At 35.9% G+C, this 15,167-nt stretch overlaps 1 protein-coding gene across 4 annotated transcripts in view; it reads right to left on the bottom strand.

Annotated features, from left to right (window-relative positions):
• RELCH (RAB11 binding and LisH domain, coiled-coil and HEAT repeat containing) overlaps window positions 1-5,645 on the bottom strand; it is a 123,502-nt gene extending 117,857 nt beyond the window's left edge. The window contains exon 1 of one of the 4 annotated variants that reach the window (XM_051969907.1): window positions 4,857-5,645. In XM_051969907.1, coding sequence (XP_051825867.1) covers window positions 4,857-5,379 — 523 coding nt within the window. In that variant the 5' untranslated portion in view covers window positions 5,380-5,645. The remainder of the gene's footprint in view (window positions 1-4,856) is intronic. The other 3 variants (XM_051969905.1, XM_051969904.1, XM_051969903.1) reach the window with 3 other exon arrangements.
• Between the last annotated feature and the right edge of the window lie 9,522 nt (window positions 5,646-15,167).

The following is a 15,167-nucleotide window of genomic DNA, read 5'->3' as shown; positions in this document are numbered from 1 at the left end:
TTCCTCTTTTTTCCCTAAGTCCCAAACAAAGGAAGCTCTTCTTACAGGTAAGCCCCTATCTAAAGTTAAGGAAGAGAAGGGAATAAGAATTAATTGTCTATTACCTTTCAAGTACTCTGAGAAGTCCTTTGAAAATCTAATCTTATTTGGTTCTCATAATAAGCCTGTGAAATATGTGACAATTATTATCCTCATTTGATAGTTAAGGAAACTGAGGTAGAAATGAAACGACATGTCCAGGAATCAGTGAATGAGGTTGGATTTGAACAAAGATCTTCCTGATTCAGGCCCAGCATTCTATCCACTATGATCTATGGTTTCCAAGTGCACTTAATCCTATCTCTCCACCTGTCTTTGATAGAAGACTATCCTCTTTCAAACTCCATCTTTCTTGAATCTTCAAACTTTCCTCTATCAACCGATTCCTTCCTACAATCAAACAGACTTAAACTCTCTCATCCTTTAAACAAAACTACAGGCCTAGGCCCTGTTCTTTTACATGAGATCACTGGGTGATCTCATCACATTCCATAGTTTTAATTTATTATCTCTATGCAAATGATTCTGAGAACTACTTGTTGATCCCTAACCTCTTTTCCAAACTCCAATATCACTTCTCCCCAAATGCCTAAAGGACATCTCAAACTAAGTGCCCTCTAGATATGTAACCTCAATATTTCAAAAACAACTCATGATCTGTTTCCATCCTTCCTTCAACTTCTCATTCTCCAAAGGATTCTTTACTCTCACTTCCCATATCCAATCAGTTGCCAGGTTTTGTCATTTCTACCTCCATATATTTTATAAGTGCTCCTTTCTCTTTTTAATACTGCTATCACATTTTGATATAGGGGATAAGGACCCATCCTCTAGACTACTCTAATAGAGACTGCTGGTTGGTTTTCCCTCCTCTAGTCTTTCTATTCCAGTCCATCCTCTACTCAGCTGTCAGTTAATCTTTCTAAAAGACAAGTGTGACAATATCTCCCTTTTATTTAACTCCAGTGCCTCCCTATTACTGCCAGTATCAAAGAGAAAATCTTGTTTAGCTTTCAAAGTCTTTTGTAATGTAGCAAACCTTACAATTTTTTCCAATTTTCTTACATCTTACTCCCATCCATATACTTTTGATTTTGGCTTCCTTGCTTTTTGCTGCACAACACATTCTATCTTTTTACTAAACATTTTCATAGGCTAATTTCTCCTCCCCCATGCCTGGAAATTTCTTCTCCCTTTCATCAGCTTCTTTGATTGAGTACTTTTTAATTCTTTTCCCAATCCTCCTTAAACTTAATGCCTTTCTTCTGAAAGTACACCACTCCCCCATATATGCTGCATATATATCTCATTTGTACATAGTTGTTTGCATGTTGCCTTCTCCATTAGACCATGAAGTAGCTGAAAGGAAGGACTGTCTTTTGCCTTTCTTTGTATCTCCAATGCTTAGCACAATGTCAGGCTGGGAATAGGAATTTAATAAACATTTGTTGACAGATTGACTAAGCCCAAGTTCCTGTGATACATCTCATTTCCTTTTATCAGCCAAAGTCCTAAAAAAAAAAAAACGCTATCTATGCTAGATCCTTTCACTTCTTTTACTGTTATTTACTTTTCAACTTTTTGCCATTTAGTTTCTGCTGATCTTATCACTCATTTTAACTGCTCACTCCAAATGTACTTGTGCACTCTTGTCAAATCTTGGTCTTTTTTCAGTCTAATGCTAATCATCCTCCTCCTTCATACTCTTTCCTCTCTGGATTTTCCTAACACGCCTCTCTTGGTTCTTCCCCTACTTCATCATTTATTCATTTATTCCTAATTTTGAGGGTTCCCCAAGGTCCTGTCCTAGGTCTTCTTTTCATTCTGTAAATTTTGGGTAACCTCATCAATTCCCATGGGTGTAGTCATGAGAGATGGGTTTTCTCATCTCTATAGGTGACTGAGACCTACAACCCTATTATCTCTTCTGAGCTCAAGTATCAAATAACCAACTGCTTATTAGATATGTCAAACTTGATGTCCTGAAGACATCTCAAATGCAACATCTTTATTTTTTTCCCCCCAATCATTAACTGTCATTTCATCAATCTCAATATCAGGAATGAAAATATTTTGTGGGATAAGGAAAAGTAATTCCACCGCTGACTGAACATAAAATAAAGGCTTTTGAGGCTTTAAGATCATCACCATCTTTTTTTTTTTTTTTTAAATGGCCCTCATGTTTCTTATTTGGATTTTTTTTAAAGCAAGACTTATTGAATCTGACATTTTAAGTTAAATTTTCCAAAATTGTAATGAACTGTAAGATCTTATTGTCTCCACCCAATACTTTTATGCTTTCTGTGAAAAACTTAGTTTTTTTTCAAATGATGAGAACTGGAAAGTTAAGCAGTTATATATATTTTTAAGTTCCTCCTTTGTCCTCGGCACTGGAATACAAAGCTGAAATATTTATATTGTCCCTATAGCAATGAGCTTAGTATCTTTTCTCCAAAGCCTTCTGTTTCAAACTTCTCTATTTATATAGATGTACCTACCACCATCTTCCTGATTCCAGGTTTATTACTTCATCAAGCCTTCATTCCATATTTTCAGTTGCCAAAACTTGGAGTTTCCCCTTTTACAATATCACTTATATTTGACCTCTTTTCTCTATTCATTCAACTACTATCTTGGCCCTCATCCTCCCTCACCAATATTGTTGTAACAGACATCATTGCTTTCTCTGTCTCAAAACTATCAACACTCCAGTCCAAGTGTCATTAAAGTCTTACAGAGCCTGGTTCCAAACTCTTTCTAACCTGCTTGGACATTACTCTGGAATTCTTGAGTTCTACCCAAAATTACATTATCACTCTTTCTAATATATGTCACTCCAACTCCCATTTCTGTGCTTCCACATTAGCTGTCTTCCATATCTTAAATGTGCTCCCTTTCTATCAATAGCTCAAAAGACCTTAGACGAAACTCAAAAACTATCTTCTACATGAAGTTTTTCCTAATTTCCACCAATTACTAATATTCTCCCTCCCAAAGTACTCTTCATTTTACCTATTTTGTGTGAATTTATAGCTGTCAATTTCTATTTGTTGTATATATTTTTAGATGTACTTGTTTTCTCTCCCACAAGAATGCAAACTCGGGACAAGTTGGGATTGTTTCTTTCTTTGAACTTGAATCACCAGTATCAAGCAGTACCTGACACATAGAAGGAGGCTAATAAATACTTGACAACTAGATCAGCCAGCCAATCAGCATCTTAAACTGAAGAAGTACAAAACTTCCTTCCAAAATATGCCCCCTCCTAATTTCCCTTTTCTCTTAAAAACACCATCAGTTTCTCAGCCACTTAGGCTCAAACACTCGAGTCATTCTTGACTGTCTCTTCCCATATTCAGTCAATCCAATATTACTGATTGTAAATGTAATATCCAGCAAAGATGTATTTTCCTTTTGACTCCCTCAATTTTATGTCAGATCCTTATCCTCAATTCCCTAGGCTATTCTGATAGTTTCTTACCTATTCTCTCTATTTGAAGTTTTCATCTCTAACAACATTGCCAAGAATAAAGTATAAATTTGATTAAATCAAACCTTATCTAAAAATTGATAAAAATATAAACCAGATAACCAGGTCTACAATAACTTACCACAGATTTAATTTTATAGCCCAAACTGAATTTCACTTCACAGAAATTAAACAGAGGACTGGGCCTGGGATCAGAAGACTTAAGATTCAAAGACCTGGCCAAGTCACTTACCTGCCTCAGTTTTCTCAACTATAAAAAGGAGATAATAATAATACTTGCCTTTCAGGGTTATTTTGATGATCAAATCAGATATTTGTAAAGTTCCTACATATAGCAGACTCTTAATAAATGTTTATTTCTTTCCTTCTCTTTGTTCTCTTATTTAATGCTTCCATTCATCCTAGGCATAGAATACAAATGTGTTGATTTCACACCCTTTTGCTCCATTCTAGCTAAGATTTGAAAATTTGTAAATTAGCTCTATGGTTCCCTCAAATGATCCTAAAATCTATCCAACTTTATGAGGAGCCAATTCCCATGTGACTGTAATGAGAAGTTATTCCACCTTTCTTGAATTTCTAAGGTTTATTTGACTTTTCCTAGATAATCTTATTCTAATTTACATCATAATTTACTTATCTCATTCCCTTAGAGTGCAAAGTCCTTGCCCACAACAACTATATATTTCAACTTTGTATTCCAGTGCCTAGAGATGGACATACACTCTCTCTGTTGAACTTCCCAATTCTCATCACTTTAAGAACGTCCAAGTTAACAGAATTGGGTGGAGACAGCTTTTGCTTAAAAAGAAACCAATTATGAAGCATTTTTAAAAACGAGGATTATGATGATTCTTTAAAAACTAATCTACGTCTCAAAAGCCTTTGTTTTATGTTATCAGTCATATATGAAATTACTTTTCCTTCTCCTGTAAACCATTTTCCTTCCCGATGTGGAAATACATGAAATGACGATCAGGGATTGAAAGTACAAAAACAAAGATGTTAAATTAGATACTCAACTTGCTAACCTCGAAGGTTTCCCTAGACCTTTTTGTTCCTCCCCCAACCGATGAGAAAGCCAAGATAGAAAGATTTAAGTGTAACTTCAACCAATATTTGGATGTAATTGTTTCACAACAATAAACCTTTCGGCAAGATCCTAAGTAAATTTTCTCTTCCTTTCTCAGCCTCACACTGCCCCCAGTCCCTTACCAGAAATAATATGCAAAACACCAAAACACCCAATACAAAACCCAACCATCCTCAGCTGTCACCCAAGTCCACACCCTAGGCTGTAGCTAAAACAGCAGTGTAGACCACTTACTGAGCTGTCCCCCGCCTGGCAGCACACCTGGCTCCCGGCTTCCGGCACCCCCTGCTCCTGCTGTCCCGAGGAACCCCGGGCCTCCCACTCCAGGCGGGGTCCCGCTCTGACGCTCGAAGTTGCCCGGGTTGGAGAAATAATCCCGGAGCCGTGGCAGTTCTCGGCCGCTTTCCAACAATTCCGTGTGCAGCTCCAGGGCCGTCAGCAAGAACTGATCGCGCAGCAGCTGCGCCGCGATAGCGTCCACCGATAGACGGACGGGAGGCTCTCCCGAAGTGGCTGCTGAGGTCGCCTCACCCCCGGGGACCCCCGGCCGCCCTCCGCCCGCCCCGGCCATCGGGTCTTGGGGGGATAAGGAGCCTCCGGAGCCGGGGTCGGGGCCGCCTCCAGGACCCAACCGCAGGCCGGGCCGCCGCTCCTCATCGGCCGCCGCTGCCGCCGCCACCTCGTCGTCGTCGTCGTCGGAGTCGCTGAGAAACGGGTTCACGCCGCCGCTGCCGCCTCCCGCAGACATCGCCGCCATCTTAATCTGTCAGGTGCTTCGGCTCCTCCCCGCTTGACGGTGACAGGCCGCGCCTGATGCTGTCGCGGGCCCGGGGGGGGCCGCTCCGACCTGGTCCGCCTCCGGACTAGCCGCCTGAGGTTTAATTCTCCACAGCCACGGCGTAGGCACCCGAGGCACGGGTAACAACTGCTCCACGGCCCGGATCCTCAGACGTCTTCCTGGTCCCGACTCTCGCGCGAAGTGAGAGATATTCGCGTTCCCAGCCACCCCCGCTCCTTTGCTTTATAGGATCCGAACATCCCTCTCCTCCGCCCCTCACACGGTGAGGCCCGCCCCCTCTTTAGCAGGATTGGCTTTAGGAGAAGGGAAGGTGCTGGGGACAGCGCTCCCAGTATCGCGAGAACGTCAACCTGCTGGTAGGTCCAGATACTGGTGCAGTTGTGGCTGTCTTGGGGCAGCACGGTCCTTTGGCAGGGACCTTACGGGAGGGTCGTTGGGTTCGGGAGGTTGCTGCTCGGATAGGCTTTCGTTTCTTTACTTTTCATGTTAGATGACTGCATGGGCCTCTCCCCACGTGTGGAGCAACAGGCTCTGGGATCCCGCCCCCTGCCCACGGGAAAGACCAGCTTCCGGGAGCATCTGCGCGCTCCGAGCCTGGGGCTGGGGGAATTGGGGTGTATTAGAGTGAGGGGGATAGGATTGGGGAAGAGACAGACGTGCTTTCCTCCTCCCACCTTCTTCCCGCAGCTTTGGACCCGAGATGTATTTTTCTCCTGTTTAGTCAGTAGGTGCATTGGCTGACGATCTTAAGTCTCCTGGGGACTTCTAGATACCATCTAGGTGTCTCGGGAATCCATCTGCTGGACGGCTGGGTGCCACACTTTTCCTTGTCACTCTGGGCCAGGGTTTCTGAACTTAATTTAATAATATATGTTTGTGTACGCCATTTCTCAGAATGTTTTAAAAGGTGCAAAACAAGATTACTGAGGAAGTTGATATTTACATATACAAATTGATATATAACACAATAATTATATAAATTAAGTATATATTATGTATTTACCTTTAAATATATAAACATGAAATATGAACTATTTCAATGTAGTGTTTCCTATGTAATCCTAAGTAATTTATGCATTTAATGTATAATGTAATTTTGCGTAAATTCTATGATTTCAATATAATGAATTTTCTTTGCAATCCAGTGTATTTTGGGTTTTTTAAATATTTTGAGAAATGGTTTATTTTATTGTTCAGTAGTATCTAACTCCACATGACCTCATTTTAGGTTTTTTTGGCAGAGATATTTATATGATTTGCCATTTCCTTCTTCAGCACATTTTAAGATGAGGAAACTGAGACAGATAGGATTAAATGACTTGTCAAGGGTCACACAGCAACTCAGTATCTGAGGCTGTATTTGAACTCAGGAAGATGAGTCTTCCTGATTCCAAGCTTCATCTTCCTGCCTCTGCTATATGCTCAATGAATTGTCACATTTAAATTGAAGCTTTTTACTAGGTAATAATATTAGGAACTCGGTGAAAACTGTTAACTACCAATTTTTAAAGCTAAATTTTGTCCTATACTATATATCTCTTTCTATAACATCCAATGAGAGTTACAATAAGCTTAAAAAAATTTTTTTTTACTTTCCCAATTACATATTAAAACAATTTTTACCATTAAAAAAGTTTTTTAAGTTTCATTTTTTCCTTCCTCCTTCCCTTCCCCCATCCCTGGGATAGGAGGCAATCTGATATAAATTATACATATGCAATCATGTAAAATATTTCCATATTAGTCATTTTGTACGGAGAGATTCAAAAAAAAAGAAAAGACAGAAAGAAAGAAGGAAATAAAATCAGTATGTTTCAATATGCAGACTATCAGGTCTTTGGAAGTGAAGAGCATGATTCATTGTGAGCTCTTTGGGATTGTTTTGGATTATTGTAATGCTGAGATTAACTAAATCATTCACAATTCTTATACAATACTGCTGTTACTCTATACAATATTCTCCTGGTTCTGTTTACTTCACTTTGCATCAGTTCATATAAGTCTACAGGTTTTTCGGAAATTACCCCACTGATATGTAGGGTATATATAATTTCTTATAACAATAATATTCCATCAGTTTGTTCAGCCATTCACCTAATTGATAAGTTTCTCCTTGATTTCCAATTCTTAGCCACGGCAAAAAGAGCTACTATAAATATTTCTGTGCAAATGAGTCCTTTGCCCTTATTTGAAAAAAAAAATCTCTTTGAGATATAGAACTAGTACTTAGCTAAAAGTATTTTTTAAGAAGGAGGAATTATTCTTAATTCAGTCTGCTTCTTACAATATTACTAGTTGATGATTCTTTTCATAACAGGCTAAAACTAAAATAAGTGACATTGTAAGCAACAAAACAGTATCATCAGATTTTATACTTTGGGAACTGAATAATAGTTTGGAAAAGGTGTGTCTAAACTGATTTGGGGACAGAAATAAGCAGCCAGCTGAGTTAAAGATTTCTAAGATTACTTCAGTTCTTTTATAAAGGAGGCCAATCAGTTGGACGATAGATCATCACTGATTAATGAAGTTCCTTCCTAGAATGTTTTTTAGGAAGGGGACTGTAGAAGCCACTTGGTCTAACTAACCCTTTCTCTGTTTAACAGAAATAGCTAAGGTTCAGAGAGCTGAGTGAAGTTCACAAGTTAACACTAGTAGTATTTGGCAGTCTACATTTGAACGAAAGCCTTCTGATATCAGATTTCAAAGTCTTTCCATTGTACCATTTTGTTTCTAATCATGAGAATATTAGGAAATGACTAAGGCCTCAAATGCCAAAAGAATATTAAAAATGCTCTTGCTAAAATGGTTGAAAAGAAAATCCAAAGAAGTATCCTGCATACTTTGCTTTTATTGTGGCTTTGTAGGTTTATAATTCTATTTAGGTTAACCCCTTTGCTACATTATAACTATATGAAGCTCCAATTAAAGAACAGACTCATTTAGCTTCTGTAACTAGATGAGGATGAGGATGATAATACAACCACCACATATAATACTTAAGATTTGCAAGATATTGTATATCTCATTTCAACCTTACAACAGTCCTGTGAAGTAGATGCCATTTTATAGTTGAGAAAACTGAGTTTAAAAGGTTAAATTCTTACTTGGGATCATTCTGCCTAGGAAGGCAGAATTCAAAGTCAGGGTCTTCCTGACACCCAGTCCAGTGCTTATATAAACACTATATAAATAAATTTCTGGGTGTGGCTCTCATCCACATTAACTCTTGCAAAAGCCAGATTTATTAATAATACATAGAAATTGTGTTTAGTGACTGGTGTCAAAGCATCATATCCTTAATCTAATTATTAAAACTTAATTTTTTTCTTCTTAATAACTTTAATATTAACCAGGTCTTTCAGCACAATTTTTTGGGGGGTGGAGTGCAGCACTATTTTAAAAGATTATCCTTGGATGGTGAGTTAGGTATTTATACCTTTTATAAAGAAAAAGAAAAAACAAAAATACAAAAATAAAAATTTTTCTAAAATGAGTGATTATGGTTTTTGTAAACCTAACTATTATTTAAATTTATGCATGTTGTATATGATAATTTATACAGAAATCCCCTTTTCCTCCTAGTTACCATTTAATCATCCCTTCTTCCACTTAGCTTGCCTCCTTTGAAGAATTAGAGCAAAAGAAAAAGGAATGCATTAGCAGCATCTAGTGGCTATGTGGATATATTGCATTTTCCTTCCTCAACTGGGAAATAAGGAGGAACAAATAAATAATACAGAAAAAATAAAACATAATGAAGAGACTATAACAAAACAGAAGGACTTATGATAGATAAAACTTATTTTTTACTTGCTATATGTATGAATCTTATATTAATTTAAAGTATTTTTGTTGTTTTACTATTTCCAAAAGGTAGAAAACAAAATTATTTTAATGTGTTAATAAAATGCAGAAAAATTTGGAATATTTTTGTGCCTTTTATTAAAACTATTATGGTTTTCTGGTTCATACAGGCATCTATAAGTATAGGATAAAATCAGAAAACATCATTCAACTGTCATTCTTCAAAGAAACTTCAAAAGGATCATTGTTTCATTGGCTTTTGGGGACTTGTCAAAGTTTATTTCCTTCTTGAATTCTTTTAACTACCTTCGTAGTACAATGAGATATTGAAACAGGACTTTTTTTTTCATATTTCCTATCAATTATTAGCATTGTTCTTATTGTAGAATTTTGTTAGAAATTTTAGATTGGCAGTCATGATAGAAAAAATCCTGTCATGTGATTTAACTTGCTTTTTTTTAGGAAACCTCCATCTTTTACTTTTCTTATTCTTATTTAATTACCCATTATAGATGTGGATTTTGGATGGAAGAAGATTTTTTAAAAAAGTACTTTTAGACAAATTATAAGGAAAAACTTCCTAACAGTTAGAAATATTCCAAAGTACAATTGGCTATTTAGAGAGGTGATTTCTAGCAATCTTCTAAGAGTGGCTAGATGACCCATTGTATAGAGTACAGAACCTCCAAAAAGACTTATTTTCCTGAGTTCACACCTGGCCTCTGACACTGGCAAATCATTTAACTCGATTTGTCTCAGTTTTCTCATTTATAAAATGAACTGAGGAAAGAAATAGCAAACCATTCCAGTATCTTTGTCAAGGAAATCCCAAATGGGATCATGAAGAATGAGACATGACTGAACAGCGACAACAGGAAAGCAATCTTCATTTCAAGACCAGTGATCTGCTTTTTTGTATTTTCATATTGGAGAGGTGGGGAAAGCAGAACTTATGATGCACTGATTATTAAGGAATCCTTTGACAATTAAATGAAAATGACCATGTTTCAGAAAGTAAGCTATGCCTTTGGAAGACTATTTTGGCAACTGTGGGGAGAATGGATTGGAAAGAGGAGAGAATGTATTTTGCAATAGGCTAGTCAAAAGATGATGAGAAATTGAACTAGTGAAGAAAAAAGGACAGGTGTGAGAGATGTAGAATATGGGGATAATGAAGAAGAAAGAGTCAAAGGTAATTCCAGAATCACAAATCTAAGTAAATAGGAACATTGTAATACTTCCCACTGAGTAAGGATGGATTTAGAGAGATAGTAATGAGTTTTTCTTTTGAAATGTTGAGTTTGAAATGTGGTTAGAAGATCTAGGTTGAGATGTTCAATAGGCAATGGGAGATACTGTACTGACTTTTAGGAGAGATTAGGATTGGATATGTACATTTTGAAGTCATTTCATATATATATATATCCTTGCCTTTTGAAATAGGTAATGAATACAACATGTAATCTTGTTTATGCTTCCTTTTGGCTTTCTTTTCTATGCATGTAAAAATTCTTTAATGAACCTCTTTTCTTTCTTTTGTTTTTCTTTTTATTGGAGGGAGAACACTATTCCTAAACTTAATTCTCTACCTTATTTCCTTCTTCCATTGGAGCAAAAAATTGTAACAATTATGTATTGTCAAATGGCATAAATTCCTGTTATGATCATGTCTGAAAGTGTATATCTTTTTCAGCAATTTATGGTTACCACCTCTTATTTATTTTTTTGAAAACTACCTATTCCTTTTTTTTTTTTTTAAATAACTTTTTATTGACAGAACCCATGCCAGGGTAATTTTTTATAGCATTATCTCTTGCATTCACTTCTGTTCCGATTTTTCCCCTCTCTCCCTCCACCCCCTCCCCCAGATGGCAAGCAGTCCTTTACAAGTTAAATAGGTTACAGTATATCTTAGATACAATATATGCGTGCAGAACTGAACAGTTCTCTTGTTGCACAGGGAGAATTGGATTCAGAAGGTATAAATAACCCGGGAAGAAAAACAAAAATGTAAGCAGTTATATTCATTTCCCAGTGTTCTTTCTTTGGGTGCAGCTGCTTCTGTCCATCCTTGATCAATTGAAACTGAATTAGCTCTCTTTATTGAAGAGATCCACTTCCATCAGAATACATCCTCAAACAGTATCATTGTTGAGGTATATAATGATCTCCTGGTTCTGCTCATTTCACTTAGCATCAGTTCATGTAAGTCTCGCCAATCCTCTCTGTATTCATCCTGCTGGTCATTTCTTACAGAACAATAATATTCCATAACGTTCATATACAACAATTTACTCAACCATTCTCCAATTGATGGGCATCCATTCATTTTCCAGTTTCTAGCCATTACAAACAGGGTTGTCACAAACATTTTGGCATATACAGGTCCCTTTCCTTTCTTTAGTATCTCTTTCGGGTATAAGCCCAGTAGAAACACTGCTGGATCAAAGGGTATGCACAGTTTGATAACTTTTTGAGCATAGTTCCAAATTGCTCTCCAGAATGGCTGGATGTGTTAACAATTCCACCAACAATGTATCAGTGTCCCTGTTTTCCCACATCCCCTCCAACATTCTGCCTTATCTTTCCCTGTCATTCTAGCCAATCTGACAGGTGTGTAGTGGTATCTCTAGAGTTGTCTTAATTTGCATTTCTCTGATTAATAATGATTTGGAGCATATTTTCATATGTCTATAAATAGTTTTCATTTCTTCATCTGAGAATTGTCTGAAAACTACCTCTTCCTATCATTTGACTATTTATTAAGAAATGGCTCTAATTTTAGAAATTTTATTCAATTTCTTACATGTCTTGGATATGAAACTTTTTCAGAGAAATTTTCTATTAAGATTACTTCCCACTTAATGGTCAATCCTTCTTTGATTTTGGTTTTGTTTATGAATGAACTTAAATTTATATCATAAGGAATTTTATTATTTATTTAATTAATTATTTAATTTATATAATAAGAATTTTTCTCACATCTACTTATCCACACAATCTCCCTGCTGGCCTCCAAATTCAGGTTTCCAACTACTTATTGGACATCTTAAACTGGATGCCTCATTGACGTCTCAAACTCAGCATATCCAAAAATGAACTCATTATCCTTCCCTAAAAATTCTCTCATCTTCCTAACTTCCTTAATTGTTCTCCTAAATTCAAAACCTATTTTTTCATTTTTCAATCCCTCTTTTTGTCATCTTCCATATCCACTCTGTTGCCAAGGCCTGCCATTTTTACCAGTATAATATCTACTCTCACCTTACATTGTCATCACCCTAATTCAGGCCAACATCACCTTGTTTATTGGTCTCCCTGCTTCAAGTCTTTCCTCATTTCAGTCCAGTTATTTATTTTTCAGCCATCTTCCTAAAGCTCAGGTTCTACTGTGCAAAGTCGTCTTCAGAATCAAATATCAAAACCTCTGTCTGGCTTTCCTTTCACCACACCCACCCCATATTCTGTGATCCAGTGACACTGTTCACCTTGGTGTTCCTTGCAGAAGTCAATCCATCTCCTGACCTCTGTCATTTTCACTGACCGTTCCTCATGAATGCTCCTTTTTCTCTTTTCTACCTCCTGGTTTTCTTTGCTTCCTTCAAGTCCTAGTTAAAATTTTGGGCTTCCTTAATTCTAGTGCCTTCTCTATGTTGGTTATCTTCATTTTGTTCTGTATATATCTTGTTAGTACATAGCTATTTGCATACTTTCTGCTCTAATAGATTGTGATCTCTTTGAGAGCAGAAATTCTTTTGCTTTTTTTATCCCCAACACTTAGTATAGCCTTTGGCACAGAGTAGATGCATAAGAAATGGTTACTGACTGACTACTTTTTGTTTGCTCCTGAACTCTTTCTGTATCCCCAAATGCAAAAGGTATTTCTTTGCTCTTCCAATTTTTTTGAGTAGGTCTTCTAATTTTTTTGAGTAAATTTTAAAAATTTATTTTAAACTTAAATACAAAATGAGAAAAGGAAAAAAAAAGAACATTTTTTTTTTTTTTTTTTTTTTTTGGTATATGGTGTAAGAGCTTGGTCTATACTTCTAGACTCCTATGTTTATAGTTTTTGTCTTTATTCCAAGATGTGAGTGTCATTTTATTAAAACCAGTATTTTCATTTGCTTCTGTGTATTATATACCTAATTTGTGAACCTTTGAAAAGTAATCTTTTCATAGTTTCATTGATATGGCATTGATTTAGCAAAATAATTTGGGGCTATGTAGTTGTTTTTATTACATTGGCATGACTTGCTTATGAACAATAATTATCATATAATTTATGCCTGTTATTATTTCTGAGGGAGTATTTTGTCATTGTGCATATATGATTCCATTAAGTACCTTAGACAAACTCCTATTTTATACATTTTATAGTTTTTTTTCATTTTCTCTTTTAATATATTCAGGATTTTTTTTTAGTAATATAGAAGAATGATAATGATTTCTGTAGATTTATTTTATGCCCTGTAACTTTGCTAAAGTTACTGTTTCAATTAATTTTAGTCACTTCTTTTAGAGTCTTCAGGCCAAAACATCATCTGCCAAAAGGAATAGTTTTCTTTTATCTTTTCCTATGCTTATTGTCTCAACTTCTTTTCCTCATCATTATAAAGAGCATTTTAACAACTATATCAGATAATAGTGATGCCATTCTTGTCTTATCCCTGATATTACTGGAAAAGCCTCAGGCTTTGTTCATTGTATATTATGTTAGCTGTTGGTTTTAGATACATACTACTTACCTTATTTAAAAAAAAAAAGTTTCTTCTTTTATTCCCATACTTCTTCTTGTCTTTAGCAGAGAGGGTTTTGTTAAAAATGTTTCTTATTATCTATTGATATAATTATACATTGATATTTTAATTTTTATTATTTTTGTTATCAATGTGGTCTTTTATAGGTGTTCTTGTATTATACCAATCCTTCATTTCTGGTATCAATCCAATTTGATCATAATGCAAAATCTTTTTTATTATGTTGTAAACTTTTTGTTATTTTGTTTTGTTAACATGTAACCTGTTAATTTTGTTAATATGTCTTATCAATATATTGTTAATATGTTGTAACCTTTTTGTTACTTTATTTTATATTTTGCATCAAGTTCTGCTAGAGGTGTTGATCTATAATTTTTTTGATTTGTCTCTCAAGGCCATATTTTTCTCATAAAAAATCTTTGGGAGGCTCATATTTTTTCCTTTTTTTTCCCCCAAACTGTTTATGGAAAAATTGTATTTTGAATATTTGAGAAAATTCATGCAAATCCATTAGATGCTTGGGTTTTTTTCCCTGTGAGAATTTATGACCTCTTCAATAGCTTTTTTATGATGTTGGATGAATTGGTAATAACTTATAGAATTTTTGATTGAATAAAAGAGAGATGGAAGAAAGATTGGGGGATCAGAATAAGATGCAATTTTAGCACATTGAGTTATTCAAATTCTTTTTTTGAAAGTCATCTTCATGGTTTATCAAATAGTTGATCACATAGGAGCTAATATGACAAAATGAGATGTTAGAAACTTAAGAGAGAAAGGTTCAGGGCAGAGTCATGGGGAATATCCAAGCAGGAAATTAAAGATGATTCAGCAAAGAGGTCTGAGTTTAAAAGGAGATGAATCAGAAAAGGGATTGGCAAGAGAAGCATAGGAGTAATGAGTATGCAGAAAAATGGGCGAGAGGTAGTTTTTCCAATTCATTTCAACAGTCTTTAAGTGTCATCTATATTAAATACAAAATTTGTTGTAAATACAAAAATAAAAATATGAAATGATTCTGTCCTCAAGGAATTTACATTCTACTGGGGGAATGCAACATTTGCAAAGGCATGCAAATATAACATAATTCGAAGAACAAAAGAACACTGACAATTTCTCTACTTAAAAAAAATCATATTAACTTGTGTTATGGGTGGACCCAATGCCAACACCCAACTGTGT

Source organism: Antechinus flavipes, chromosome 1, assembly GCF_016432865.1.
Source record: "Antechinus flavipes isolate AdamAnt ecotype Samford, QLD, Australia chromosome 1, AdamAnt_v2, whole genome shotgun sequence".
NCBI classification, from domain to species: Eukaryota; Metazoa; Chordata; class Mammalia; order Dasyuromorphia; family Dasyuridae; genus Antechinus; species Antechinus flavipes.
This window is presented reverse-complemented; position numbering and strand designations above follow the sequence as displayed.